The sequence below is a fragment of the Sorghum bicolor genome, chromosome 3 (genome assembly GCF_000003195.3).
Source record: "Sorghum bicolor cultivar BTx623 chromosome 3, Sorghum_bicolor_NCBIv3, whole genome shotgun sequence".
Taxonomy (NCBI): domain Eukaryota; kingdom Viridiplantae; phylum Streptophyta; class Magnoliopsida; order Poales; family Poaceae; genus Sorghum; species Sorghum bicolor.
This window is the reverse complement of record NC_012872.2, coordinates 51694552-51709598: the sequence shown is the minus strand read 5'-3', so window position 1 is coordinate 51709598 and position 15047 is coordinate 51694552. Positions and strand designations below refer to the sequence as shown.

At 42.2% G+C, this 15047-nt stretch overlaps 2 protein-coding genes across 2 annotated transcripts; both read right to left on the bottom strand.

Annotated features, from left to right (window-relative positions):
• LOC8078621 (heat stress transcription factor A-6a) lies at positions 4556-7549 on the bottom strand. Its single transcript, XM_002455777.2, has 2 exons — positions 6986-7549; positions 4556-5651 (listed from the first exon to the last, which is right to left on the bottom strand). Exons 1-2 carry the CDS (start codon positions 7400-7402, stop codon positions 4884-4886), a joined length of 1185 nt encoding a protein of 394 aa, XP_002455822.1. The 5' UTR covers positions 7403-7549; the 3' UTR covers positions 4556-4883.
• Positions 8882-11187, bottom strand: LOC8078206. The gene is made up of 3 exons (XM_002455776.2): positions 10807-11187; positions 9430-9529; positions 8882-9226 (listed from the first exon to the last, which is right to left on the bottom strand). Exons 1-3 carry the CDS (start codon positions 11060-11062, stop codon positions 9154-9156), a joined length of 429 nt encoding a protein of 142 aa, XP_002455821.1. The 5' UTR covers positions 11063-11187; the 3' UTR covers positions 8882-9153.

The window sequence follows — 15047 nt, the reverse complement described above, 5'->3', positions numbered from 1 at the left end:
CTTACGGCACATGCATGAAACATTAAATAGAAATAAAAAAGATAACTAATTGCACAGTTTACCTGTAAATCACGAGACGAATCTTTTAAGTCTAGTTACTCCATGATTGGACAATGTTTGTGAAATAAAAACGAAAATGCTACAGTGTCAAAATCCAAAAAGTTTTTAGATCTAAACAAGGCCTAACTCCCGCTTCACACTCTTCCCATTCCCATGTTGTATGTTTCTGATTTCCCATTCCCATGCTGTACTCCTTCCTTCTCACTCATCCCAAGCTGGTCGCCGCTCCCATCCAATGAAAAGACGACAGCACCTGTCACCTGTCTGCGCGTGCGTCCAGATCGGAAAATTTCTAGGGAGTCAGAGGCACGTTGAAGAAGTTGACGTCCCCACTTCCATCTTTTTAGGTGTAGAGAAACAAGGCCTAACTCCCGCTTCACACTCTTCCCATTTCCATGCTGTATGTTTCTGATTTCCCATTCCTATGTTGTACTCCTTCCTTCTCACTCATCCCAAGATGGTCGCCGCTCCCATCCAATGAAAAGACGACAGCACCTGTCACCTGCCTGCGCGTGCGTCCAGATCGGAAAATTTCTGGGGAGTCCGAGGCACGTTGAAGAAGTTGACGTCCCCAATTCCATCTTTTTAGGTGTAGAGATGAAGATATGTGGTTTCATAGGGTGCCAATTTTTTGCCATGCATGATGTCTGTATGGAAGAGGAGTCTGGATTGGAGAAGCATATGACGATCAGTGGAGCCTATTATAGTGAGAAATAGATGAAAATTAGGGTGAAGAGAAATTTGCCTTTTTACAATATTTTACAAAACAATATATAATAGGTTAGATAGATAAATGGCTGGATGGGATAGAGATATATCTTTATGTGAACCTAAAAAAGAAAGCAACGATTGGAACCGTTTTCAAATACTTGCAGAGAAACTTGCCGCTTGTGGAGCTGTCATCTTCGCCCTCAGTGCTCCTTCTCTGATTTTTTGTGTAATTTATTTGTAATGAACTAGTACAAACTTTTAGCAGAACTGCTTGTGGAGCTGTCGTCTTCACCCTCAAGAGTGCTCCTTCTCTGATTTCAGATAAGGTTCTCCCCCCTCTGGTAATCTCTTCAAAAAAAAATATGCATGTAAAAGGAAAAGAGAGTCCAAACAGAGGAGGTGAAACTGCTAAAAGGTAATTAACAAGAATAGGAACTCGGAACTTTGGGACCTATAAACTTACGGAAAAAAAACCATAACTCCAACTGTCGGAACAACAATGTGAAATTAGAAAAAAAAAACTAGCAAATATGCATGTGCGTTGTAACAGGACAGTTATAATTTGTTGTATAAATCCTTGGCTAGCCTCATGCTATGAGGAGCAATTTTTGCAGCCGATTGACCGTAGTCCAATACCGGCTGTTGCACTGACTGCTAAACAGTGTTGCAGCATTGACTTCTATTTGCAAATTCTCTAGATACATGGTCTCCCGATGTTTGTCCAACAAATATTTACCTATTCCCAACAGGAACAGAATATGTTGGACCCCTATTCTGTATAAGTGTATATCCAAATTAAAAGCTTCCTTAATGACATTAGTAATATCATTCAATAATATTTCATTATGATTAGCCAAAGTTGCTGCCATGACTTTGCTGTTAGTTTCACTCATAGCTTGATGTTGGATCTGAACAGCAGGGTCACATTCTTCTTCCAGAATCACCCTCGGGAAAAGAATCTTCTGGTACACCTTCTTATCCCTAGTCCTATTGAAAGAAAGCAAACACTTTTTTGTATTGGTTCATAGCAGTCACAACCAATTCCTTCAACTGACCTAGGAGTTCATCTAGAGTGACACTGAGTACGTTCTCGTTCTTTATGTTGTTGATTGATGGTCCCACCGGACGTGTCAAAAGATGTGTTGGTGCAAAAATTGGTATCTCACACCAATAGTCTTGAGGGCTCTCAGAAGAGCTGAAGTTCTAGACCTCCTGAGCCACAAACGCATTAGCTTGATGAATTGATTCTAGGGCGTGCCAGTCAATTTGACCTAAAATTGACAAGGTAGAATTACAAAAGTTAAATTATTGAAACCTACCGGTTGTTGCCAGAAAGTTCCGAGATGTCCTAATAGAGATAAAAAAGATAATCATTGTCGAGTATATTGAATAACCGCATCTCATAGGTGTAAATAACCAGATCGGCTATTTAGCTGATACACTGTATGTGAGAATAAGAGATAGCTTACGTGTATTATCTTTTTATATCCATTAAATAAACAACAACTTATTAAAACTGGTCTAAAGATATGCGGTCTTAATAAATTACTTTTGTAATTTGTATTAAATCTATATTCACCTGGTCTAAGGGTTGCGGGCTTCAATAAACTCAACACAAATTACTAGTTTCATTTAATGCTACAATCAGATTCATACACGCGCGCTATTCGTTTAAGCTTAACTGGATCGACTATTTAGTCGATACATGGTCCATGAAGCACGAACAAAATCTATCTACTTCGTTATGATCAGATTCAATTATTATTATCAAATTAATCATAATAGAATAAATATCTCGAACGCACAATATGTAACGATCAAGATCAACAAGTTAGCTATCTTAATTTTGCTTGATAATCATTATTTATTCAAAGTTTATAATAAGCATTTAGATTTAAAGTTCAAGCTAACTCGTCAAATTTTGATTGAGCAGAATATTGTTAAAATAAATAAAGCATTAATCTTTAAACAATATTGATAACTTAATGAATCTATTAAATTGCCAATTTAATAGAGCCGATAACAAACTTAAACCAATATTCATAAGAGATTGAAGCAATGCGGCCTTACAAATACAATTCAAGTTGATAATTAGTTCATAATCGAGTTTGACATGAGTTCAAACGATGCAGCCATGACAACTTACAAGCAAACCGAAGGCCGATGCAGCTCGATTCATTGAAGGTCTCGTCAAGATCTACTATTACTCCTACTCCTAAGATTGGTGGCCGAAGCCGAAAAGGGTTTGTATTATGATTGTGTATATTCTTACAAGGATCGGGTTCCTAATATTTATAGTCTGGAGATCTAGACTCGTGTCCTAATATGATCTATCCCGAAAAGGTAACCCAGACTCTAACTTTTCCTTTCTTAATAGAACCCGACAAGTCTTTTGCCTTGATCGACACCCTTCTGAATCGACTACTTTCACTGCGCCTCTTATTTAGTCGATCCACTTACCCGGCTGTCCCTCCTTCTGCGAGGCAGGCCCACTGGCAGTCTCCTGACTTGCCAAAATTTAGGATTAACAGATGTCTAACTCGTTAGTATGTCAAGTTGGACTTATGATAGCCATAGAGGCACGCAAAGATCATATGACACACATCTTTGAACTGGTCACTTACAACACTGACCGAGACTTAGCGTTTGATTTGTTTGGTGCCACAAAGGCACACTAGATCATATGGTGACCACTTAGCACATCTTTCTTTTTTAAAAAATGGTTTTACAAGTCTATAGGGTTCCATAATTGCATATTCTCAATATCACAATTTCTTAATACTATGACATCTTTTTGTGATAGTTCCTAAGCACTCTTCATTAAGAGAAAAAGAATTACATGAAGTGGATACTAGAAAGCCCTCAGCACAGATTACAAACCACCAAGTCAGTGGTAAGTGATATGAAGAAAATCAAATCAACTAGAAAAAGGAAAAGATAGCAGTGATAGGGAAGAATCAACAATCCCCAAACCCTACTAGCTTGAACCTACAAGAGGAAGATAAATCAATGCAAAGGTTGTCTATAGAGAGGACATAACCGCGATGGCAAAGCATCCATCTAGAGAAGACGGGACGAACAAACAACAAGAGCGACAAAGAATCCACCTGAGAAGACCAAAGCAATCTTGATGGCAAAGCATATGCAAGGTGAGAGGATAATGTGCACTCGACAACAAAGTATCTACCAGAGGGGACTGAAACAGCATCAATGACAAAAGCATCTGCTAGGGAAACCAACAATGGCTAAGCATCCGCCAGGGAAGACGGTGGCAAAGCATCCACCATGAGAGCCAAATGACAATGGTTAAACAAGCACTGTTGGCTGACAGAAAAAGTACGGCTTATTATAAGACAAGCGAATGGAGCCAGCAGGGGCTAAAAAAGGCTACTCTTTTCGACAAATCTAACGAAGCCTTTTTTTAGCCCCTGCTGGCTCCATCGCTTGTCTTATAATAAGCCGTACTTTTTCTATCAACTAACAGTGTTTTTCTCTTATAATAAATCAGTTAACAAATCAGCTAACAGTACTTTTACCCATGGCTTTTGAGACAACACAAACAGACTCTAAATCTAGGGGAATGATCTTTCTTCTTATTACTATCTCCATGTTTCATGAGTTTTTGTTTGTCAACCAAAATCTCAAAGTTTTTTTTTTCTATCAATTACGCATGCCTCTTACCTAACTCCAACCAAATTTTGAAGTTTTTTTTTTCATAATCAATTACACATGCCATTTACCCTTAGTAGCTCACAAAACATATTAGGTGAGCGGGGTAACAATGTGCGAAAGGCAAATGCTCCACGACGGTGTGTAGCCTTTGCTTCATCCTGGAAATATTAAGAAGAAAACACAAACTATCACAATAACCTTTTACGAACTCCAGGTTTGCAGAGCCAGAGAAGTGGCGTCATAGTTGAGCTCGATATGTTCTCAGAAGTCAGAGCTGACGCTATACACCACAAAACTATCACACTAAACTGCGAGTTAAACAACCCACTGTACCTATTCCTATATATACTGTACGAATTTCAGTTGGCAGAATCCTAATATGGTGAAGCTATGAACAAGCATATTCCTCTCCAGCTCCAGATCAAGCAATTCTTGCACCTCTAGTCATAGTGCTCCACAAACTGCATCGGCTCCGCGAGATACGAGCAGTCATCATCCCAACCGCAAGGCCGTCCACTGAAATCCTCGACGTCGAAGCCAGCCACGCCCTTGTCTGCTTCTCGCCGGTCCATTTCAGCGCCTGGTATCGCGTCCAGCTCGTCCCACACATCATACCAAATACTGTCCATCTCCTGACCATTCAACTCAGGCCCAGGCTCCTGTTTCGCGGCTGTGCCACCATGGCTGCTCCCCGCAGAGACGCCAACGCCAGCCGCCACTGTCGCAAACGCAGCTTCGGTGCCACTCCTCAGTGGCAAATCGCCGTGCCGATGTTCTTCGTTTTCCATCAGCCGCTGTCTTTTGGAAGCGCCACGTAGTTCTTTCTCCTTGGCATAGTTGAGCAGGACCTGCTGCACGAAACCTGGGTTGCTGAGCACCTTTGCGAAGAAGGCGATGGCCCTCTGCTGGTTCCTCTCGTTGTTCAGGATCCTCTCCTCCAAGGCGACGAGTTGGGATTTGCAGATGTTGTACTGCTGCCTTAGCGTGATGACTTCGGCCCTGAGCGCTGCGCGGTCTCGTTTCAAACTCTCGACCTCGCTGGGATCCTTCGGCGAACCGAGACAAGCACCAGCACAGTTTCTTGGCTTTGCTTCCATCTGAGGCTTGGAAGCACGCCTCCTCTTGATATTTTTCAGCAAATGCTTCTGGCCTGCTAAGAAGGATTCGTTTGCAAACTCCCAACGATCCGGATTCACCTTCCTGAATCCCTGCACAACAGGAACAGAGCCATTAGCATTTATGCAGGAGGTAACATAACACAATCAACCTTTCAATATCAGCATTCGGTCAGCATGAACAGGAAGCCAAAGTTATATGAGAAGAAATACAAAGCTTTGCAACATTTTTTCTATGAGCCCAGCCCAAATCACTGGTTATATATATTGCGTAATGGCAATATGTGATTGTGGCGGAAAAAATAGAAAACAAGAAAAAAAATTAAATGGCATTGCCGTTTAGCACACAAATCAACCTAAGGTACCATAACACACTGCAGTATGAAATTACTTCTTAACAAAAATTAAGGCCTTAAAGAACAAAGGAAGTGTCCTGTCGCTCACGGAAATTAAGTCCAGATATATACTGCTAGAAATAACGGAGCTCAACATCATCAAAAGCACAAACAAAAACAACAATTTCAGTTAGATCATGTTCCCATCACCTTTTGATTTTTAACTGCTAAAAGTTGGACAGGTCATGAGGTTCAGTACTTCAGAGCAGTGGAATAGAATTTGATTATGACATACCAACTGCTTGGACACTTGTAGTCTCCAGTAGAAAGCACATTATCCTCTTGTTTTTAGTGAATATAACAAGTACTTTAGATCACAAAGTGAAGAAACTGGAATCTGAAATCTAAGCACATCTAATTCATCACAAAAGATTAAAACCTTCTCCAAGATTCGGGATAGATAAACCCAATTGAGTAGCGTCAACATTGAATTTCCACTGTTTTTTTCAGATTTCATGATAACACTGAATTACTGAAACATGGCTCAGCATAATAAGCAGTTGGGTACTTGGGACTGGGGCCAGTTCTACACTGTTAAAGTTGTTATCTCTGCAAAGGTACCCATGGTTCTAAATTCAAATTCTTCAGAATCCAGGAACACTAGAACACCCTCCCACGTTAGTCTTGGCACCAATTCCAACTGAATTGAATGCTCAATTGCCAGGACACCATGACGTGTACACATTTGCCGCAAAATTGAGGCAGCTCAAAGCCTCATACTAACATGAACTCATTTGAATCAGATTCCCTTCTCCTGCCTTTTGCAACACAGACAACTAAGACCAGCATTGATCAACAACGGCCGGTAACAGGGAACTGGAAGCATTTGACGTCCAGGAAGCGCTAGCAACAGCTTACGCAAGGAACAGAAAAGCATACGAGGTAACTAAAGCGGTCGCCGAAACAACGCCGTTCATCACAGCACGAAGCAGCAACTAGTAGTAACAACTAACAAAATCACACAACAAAGCACTTCGAGGGCATGTGCGCGTGGGTGCTGGTGCGGGTGTGGGAGAGACGAGCCGTACGTACGTAGATGTTGAGCTGCCTGATGAAGGACGCGAAGTTGGCGTGCTTGAAGAAGCGCGGGAGGATGCCGGCGGCGAGCGCCCGCGGGTCCCACACCACGAAGCTGTTCCCCGCGCCGCCGGGCGCCCACGACACCACGGCGTCCGTGGCCGCGTCCGCCACCATCTCGTACGTCTTCGACACGAACGGCGCAGGGAGCGGCGGCCCCTCCATCGACCGCGGCACCACTGACGACGCCTCCTCTGCGCCCGCCGCCCACGGCTCCGGCTTCGGCTCCAGCTTCACTGCCGCCACGGCCACGCTCCGCGCCATTGCTACGCCTCCGAACCCGACGCCGCTGGCGCGCGCCGTCGTCCTGGGCTTGGAATTGGAGCCGCTTGGCCCGGGGGAGCCCGAGAGCGGGCACGAGGAGGAGCCCATCTGGCTGCGCGGTGCGGTGAGGTGCTAGGGGCGTGACAGGGGGTTTCATCAGCATTTTAAACAGCGGCCGAGGTCTTCTGAAAAGAATAGGGCAACTTGAAAAAACTTTCGGTGAAACAGTTTGAACGCCATGTCTCATAAATTTGGTACAGTATGGAGCCTCTTTTTTAGTAAGATTTTTTTACATAGAGAGAAATTAAGGTCCGAAATTTCTGATATACAGTACCTTTTTACATTTGAAGCCCGTATGATATTTGGTTAGCCACTTTTAGACGTTTTGTGGCATAAAATAAATAACGTGTTCCAATTCTTTGTACCCCATCTATTCATGATTTTATTTTGTGCAATCAACCCGTGGAAAAAGGCCAACCTAGTGAATCACAGGAGGCCTTTTGCCCTTTCCAAAACGTGATTAGTTTCTATTGAAGTTTTATAGTGACCTCTGTGCTCTGGCCAAGGAACATGCTGATCATGCTTCTAGTCAAACATCTAAAACTGTGGATCGTCAAATGTCTTCGAACACATAGAATAAAAACATGAGAAATCGTATCTGTAAAATCCAGTTCAATGCTATCATAATTAATAATCAATAACTTTTAGATATTTTATTACATTTCGATTGCAAAACACCTTTGTCGTTATCAAAAATTTGAGTACGTTTAGCGTGAGGAAGCTTGGAGTACATATTAGATACTCTCTCGGTTACAAATATAAGACATTTTGGCTTTTATAGCCTTATAGTTACGTAGTTTTTACTTACATGTTGAAGGCAGTATATCTAAAAAAAATCAAAACGCTATAATTTGGAACGGAGGAAATACCAATTTTCAGCAAAAAAAAAAATTGTGTTGGCATGTGCCAGATGAAACTTGCGGTGTGTGTCTTAACTTTTAAGGACCAATGCTGTTTCCTACAACATCAAGGAAGTAGTGCCCAAGAATATCAGCTAACATGCACCGAGTTGGGACCCAACCGCAACACGTGCGAGCTCACGGCCTCAGCTCCATGCGCTGGGCGCCAAGTGCCACATACATCCAAACTCCAAAGGCATACCGCATACACGGTTGACGAGTGATGAAATGAATGCCTTGCTTCCTTTCTCCAGCACATAGTTTAAGGTATGGTATATATATATATATATACCTCATGCTCTCAGCTTCAAGACTTTCAGAGCCGTGGTGGTGGTGGCAGGAGAGAGCATGGGCATCCACGTACCACGAGAGGCTCAACCACGTAGCAGTCGGTAGGAGCGTGACCAAGCGAGCAGCTGCCACCGCACCACAGCGAACAGGGCAAGCAAAGGCAACGCGTCCAACCCGTACCAGGCTATCATGATAGTATACCACCACAATGTCGCAAAAGAAAATAGCAGCAGGTATATATCCTACTACGCTAGAACCGCTGAGCCCCACGCCCACCCAACAAGCACTGAAACAAGCACAAGTGGCTAACACAAGCAGCAGCACAACACAGCACAGCACACTCAAGCGTATCATGCATATACGTGGTGATTACAGTTACAAATGAACAAATGCAGCAACCACAGCACGCAGCTGCTCAAACTGAACTCATTCGCCGCAAAAAAAATTCCCAGTTCCTTTTGACATGTTTATTTCACACAAGAGTTTGTTTCACAATCAAAATCCATACAGTCACCTTGAGCAGGATGGTAAAGCATAAAATAAAAGCTACTAGGTGTTCACACAACGAACACAATACGAATCTGGGGGTACTGAAAACATCCAGGGCTGCTAAACTGAAATTCTGTGCCTGCCTTTGGCGATTCTCCGGGCAATCACCTTGCGCCCACCCTTGGTCGATTTACTGCAAAACCAAAATCATGCCAGGCAAACTGATTTCCTAATCCAAATGAAGTGTGAAAGGGGAACATGAACGGAAATGTATTACTAAATTTGATAATTCCAACTTGAAACCCGTTGTCTTTTTTTGCATGAGGGATGAGGGAAGCAAAATAGTAGCACACAGTTAAACTGGACAACAGGATAAGGGAAGCTAGAGAGACAGACCGTGTAAGAAATCCATGGGTTCTTTTCCGCTTGATGGTACTGGGCTGGTAAGTTCGTTTCGGAAGCAACTGAAGGGGATCATTAGCAACAGGATCCTCAACTACAAATAGCAGAACACAAGCAACGGATTAGCAAAGACATCAAACTCACAAAATTAATAATTTGATCCTAGCTCCCAGGTCATAATCAAAAGTGTCATGATCAAGACTACAGCATTCACCAAATATAACTATGACAATATTTGCAGCATCAGAAGTAGCAAGGAACAGTAACTGTTTGGGACCATGCAAGCAAACAATCCAGGAACAGCAAGATGAACAGCTGTACTTGGGTATTTGTAACTTGTCAGACACTTTCTACCCAATTTCAGGACAATCAGCAGCAGATGGAACAAGCCACAGTCACCATTTGGCAGCATGCAAGTAAACAATTTTAGGATAGCAAAAAGAAACATGAGTAATTGAGTACTTCTAGTGCACTTTCTACCAAATGCAGGACTTAACAGAAATCATATGTTTATAGGTGGGAGACCTTCCCAAGCTCCACGCAATCTCAGTTTTAGGCTTTCAAATGATCACACACAATTATGCAGCGTATAAAGCTTTGGATTCTGCCACCTACTAATCAAGGTAGAAAAGGGCATACGGGGAACTTTAAATAGTGCATAATGTATTGCAAGCAACGTGTTCTTCTATGCATAAGAGTATCAATCACACTACATACATGGCTTTTCTCAAGGTTGATCAACCACTAATTAACTTTCAACACAAACCAAATAACACAGAAGCCGTTGCTTGTGAATCATAACGACAGCACAGGCACTAAAGATTTATTGTGAAGCACACACTCATTATTGGGCCAGATACCCAGAAATCATCACTTTTGTGGCAACTTCTTCAGAACATTGCACCAAAACAGAACATAGAGGACATGAAAGTCAAGCATCATCTGCAGACCCCCCTCAAGCTACAAGAAGCTAATAATAAAACAAGCGCTGACACATAACACAGGTTATAGTAACACATCACCATTGAGGGAGACAACCATGAGATTTCAGAAGACAATGTCCCCAGAACGAACAAACCAAGCATACTATGCGTAATCATGGCAATTGTTCCCAAGTCTGCACAAAGCAAGGCTAATAGCGTAATGGTATAGCTGCAAATCACAGAAATTGTGCACTGCAACAGAAATCAACCGTGTTTCGATTGGTCACACGCTACAATCTCTATATACAACAAACGGTATGGCAACATTGCTCCCCCGTACTCCCCATTTCTGAAGGTGGCAGTGACTAGCGATCCGAGCCCAAATGTAAAACGCAATCGCGGGCCAATTCATTCATGAGTGCGTGCGTGTGTGAGAGAGAAGCGGTACCGTCGTCGATGAAGAAGCGGAGCGACGGGAGGCCGCAGGGGAAGGAGATCTCGCCGGGGAGCGAGCTCAGCCTGGCGACAGTCTCCGCCTCGTAAGCGTCCACCCCCGCCGGTGCCGGCGGCGGGACGTGCGGCTGCAGCCTGGCGAGCGCCGGCAGCCCGGCGCGGAGTATGGAAGGGGAAGGGGACGGAGACGGGAGGATGCGGCCGAAGAGGGATGATCCAGCCCGCGCCAGAGTCTTCGCCGCCGACGCCATCGCCGTGCACCTTAAACCCTAGCCTCCTGCTCTTCCTCCTCCTCACTCTGCTCCGTCGCCGCACTTGGGGGCGGCGAGCTATGCTAGACTCTGTGGGCCTCGAATGGGCCGAACGACGATGTTGAAGAGGCCCGTTTCAAAGACTCGGGTGGATCGGGTTTCTATGCTTGCGGCGTTTTGCTGAGGCCTTCATCTCGTCAAATTTAATCATTCGGTATTTACATAGAATATTAAATCTTGCTAAAAAAACATAGAATATTATAAATAAAAAATAATAATTACTCAATTTATCTATAAATTATTGGACGAATCTTTTGAGTATATTTAGTCTGTGATTAAATGATAATTATCGAATAATGAATTTTTTTATTTAAATAGAAACGAAAGTGCTAAAGTAGTCAAAAACTAAAAAAAACTCCGTGAATTAAACGAGGCCTAAAAATGCGTCAACAGGGCACGTAAGGTTAGGGGTCTGCTGCCAGCTGGCGTGTTGCTGACTTGATCGTGGACGGTGTCAACGGTCAACGTGGGTGGAGGCACGGCATATTCCCATTTTGCTTGGATGGGATGAAATGGAATGGATCAAACGTGCATCCAAGAAGCAAGCTGCTGAAGCTTCATTGGTACGGCACACTCCTATCTGATGATAATGATGATGATTATCCGTTTCCTTGGAGGTTTTGATTACCCTTTCTTGCACGGCCCATAATCGTGAATAGGTACCACGTCACGTACAACATCTGTAACTCACAGGATTACCATGTTCATCATCTTCAACTTGCACTGGTTTAGCTCGTCACATGAATGATGCAAATAAACAAACTTCAAAGGCTTAAGGCTTCTCATCATGTGGTGGATCGATAAAAACCGTAAGGTCTTGTTTGGATGCACATGCATCCACCTCAATCGATATATGTTAAAGTAGATTGAAGTAGAATTTAAACTGATTTTCACTCTAATCCACTTCAATATATGTAGATTCATGTACATCTAAAAAAGGGCTACAAAATGATTTTTCACCAAATAAACAATGATTTTATTAAGTTTTCAAGATAGTTTGATACCATTTTTTAAAAGTGCTTCTCATATCTATATATATTGTTAGGATACACAAGGTCTACAAACATTTAAACAAAAACAAAAATCAATAGGTCTTTTCAACTAGCAATTATGTGATAGGCAATGTTTTTCTTCTCTTCACGCAGTCTCGTTTTTTCCTTTAGATTTAAGGGTTACGCGCGGTAAAGTTTACTGTCCGTCACATTAAATATTTGAACTTATGCATAAAATACAAAATGTAGACTATTTACGAAACTAAAAATATAGCTAGAGAGTAATTTGTTATACGAAACTTTTAAGCCTAATTAGTCCATGATTGGACACTAATTGCCAAATAAAATAAAATACTACAATACCTAATAAAATTTAACAACCTCAACCAAACACCCCCTTAGGACATTGTTTTCAACATATATGGTGTGCTTGGTTGGTTAGCAAATTTACCATGTCAAAGTTTTGTAAGGAAAAAATTATTAAAACTTGGACAAAAGTATCTGCCATAGTTTTTTATGAGATTTTGGTAAATTTTGGTTCCCAACTAAATGGAAGTAGTCTTGGCTTGACTAAGTTCTAGCAACCAAAATTTAGCCATTAACCAATCACACAGCCGAAACAACCGCCTGATTTAGCCACATGGATAGAAAAAAATGAAGGACAACCTAGGTAGGGATGGACGTCGCAACCAATCCCCCATTCTTGATAGAATATAGGCCTTGTCCCTGGGTAAAAAAGTTTTCTTTTGTACTAGAACACTTTCGTTTGTATTTGACAATTATTATCTAACCATAGACTAATTAGATTCAAAAGATTCGTCTCACAAATTACATGTAAACTGTGTAATTAATTATTTTTATTTATATTTAATGTTCTATGCATGTGTCGAAAGATTTGATGTGATAAAGAATCTTAAAAAACTTTTGGATTTTGGGTGTAACTAAACCATACATGCCTGGATGACCAGCAAATGCTGGTTCAATTCAATGCCTGAAAGGGCAGGTGAAGACGCCTAGCTGGAAGATTGGTACTGTCATGCTGTGGAGGAAGATGCATGAAGCTATAGATCATCAGATCGAAAAAAAAAGAAGCTATAGATCATCACTCGCCGTGGTCAAGCAATGCCACAAGCTGGCTACAGCACGGGCTAAATTATCGAACGAAAGGGGAAATAATTTTACTCAATATGTCCACGTAACCCTCACATCAAACTTGACTTATTTAATTGCTTTTTAATTTAAACTATTATTTGATTAACTGGTCCGATTGAATTATAACCTAATGGATTTTTCTTTTTGTTTTTAGTCATTCAGCTTATGTCTAATGTAAGTTTTTGGGAATTATAGCTAGCATTATTCCCTGTGTAGTGAAATAATTTGGAACTTCATTCATGATTGTTTGCATAGTTGAGAGTATCCACAAAATAACAATATAACCCTCAAATATGAAACTTCATAAAAAAGTAAACAAAATAATCTGAATTAACTACTATATATAGGTTATGGTATCATCTTATATACTTTGAACATAATACCTAACTTGTAAAAACATAAATAAATTAATTTTGGATTACATTATTGGTCCAATTTAGATAGTCTAGGAAGTAGAATAAGCAAACATTTTTAGAAAAATAGGGTTGAGAGTAGAAAGCGAATTGTTGAGATAGAAAAGTATAAATAGTAGTTTCTATAGATAAAGAAATTCAATATAAAATACAATTTTATCAGTTGAGATAGAAAAGTATAAAGAATGTCCTCCTTACTTAAGACACTTCCAATGGCATGGCACGTGCCCCGCCAGCGGGAATAGCTGAGGCTCAGCACAATAATCTGGCGGGCGTCGAGGCTCGGTGGCAAGCACAAAAGCCGATGACGCAGCACGCAGGCCGACAGGGCCGGTCGAGGTAGAGAGGGCCCAAGGCATGGCAGATCTGGTGGCCAGTCGAGGCCGACTATGACAAGCATCCCATCCTCCCCGTTATGCCAAAAACCATAGCGCCCGCGTGAGCAAAGAGCGGTGCCATTCTAGTTCCGTAGTGGTGGTCGCGTGAGCTTTGCTCGCGCCCGCCATGGTGGCCGCACGAACTCCACCCACGGCAGCGATCGCGGCAGTGCGAGTAGGGTCGGGGGTGCACGCATGAAAGGTCCAAATGGCTAGAGGGGGGTGAATAGCCTATTTAAAATTCTACAAACTTCACTAAGAAGTGTGTTAGTAAAAAATAGTGAAGCTATTCTAGCACTAGCACAACTAAGCTATGCAAGCCACCTATACAAGTCTAGAAAGAAAGCTAAACACCAAGTCATAACAAGAAAGCACAACTAAAGGCTATCTACACTTCTAAACAAGAAGACTAGGCTAAATAAGCTAAACAACTAGTAAGGTATGCAAGTAAGTAAAGGAGTGGGGAGTGATTGTTATACCGATATAGTAGAGTAGAGACATAACCAACCAATCACTCACAATCACAATCACAATCACAATCACAAGAGAGAATCCTCGATAAGATATGACATAATATTTTTTTACCGATGTTCACTTGCTTCCCGGCAAGGTAGTCCTCGTTGTGGCGATACACCCTCTTGATGGATCACGAGCTAATTGGCAATTCAAAGTCAAACCCTCAGCAGGTGCCGCACATCCACTCCAAGATATAGATGGCCAGCGGGCCGGCACGGCCCGCAGCGTGCCGTGCCGGTTTGACCCGCGTGCCTGCCGTGCCGTGCCTCAGCAGCCTGCGTGCTTGGCCCAAGCACGGGCCCACGGGCCGAATTCGGGCCGTGCTCGGCCCGAACAGCACGACAAAAATAACGTGTCGGCCCATGGCCCATGTAATTCAAAATGCCTCAATCAACTCATCATTTCATCAAGATTATAACACACCACAGAAACATAGAACAAAGAACACACAAGTTAAAAGAAAATGAGCTGTGTG

Coding starts and splice junctions, on each gene's coding strand:
- LOC8078621 (XM_002455777.2), bottom strand. CDS start 7,402: ATGGGCTCCTCCTCGTGCCCGCTCTCGGGCTCCCCCGGGCCAAGCGGC. Junction 5,652..6,985: donor TCAGGCAGCTCAACATCTAC/GTACGTACGGCT, acceptor CCTGTTGTGCAG/GGATTCAGGAAGGTGAATCC.
- LOC8078206 (XM_002455776.2), bottom strand. CDS start 11,062: ATGGCGTCGGCGGCGAAGACTCTGGCGCGGGCTGGATCATCCCTCTTC. Junction 9,530..10,806: donor CCGCTTCTTCATCGACGACG/GTACCGCTTCTC, acceptor TGCTATTTGTAG/TTGAGGATCCTGTTGCTAAT. Junction 9,227..9,429: donor ACCCATGGATTTCTTACACG/GTCTGTCTCTCT, acceptor TTGGTTTTGCAG/TAAATCGACCAAGGGTGGGC.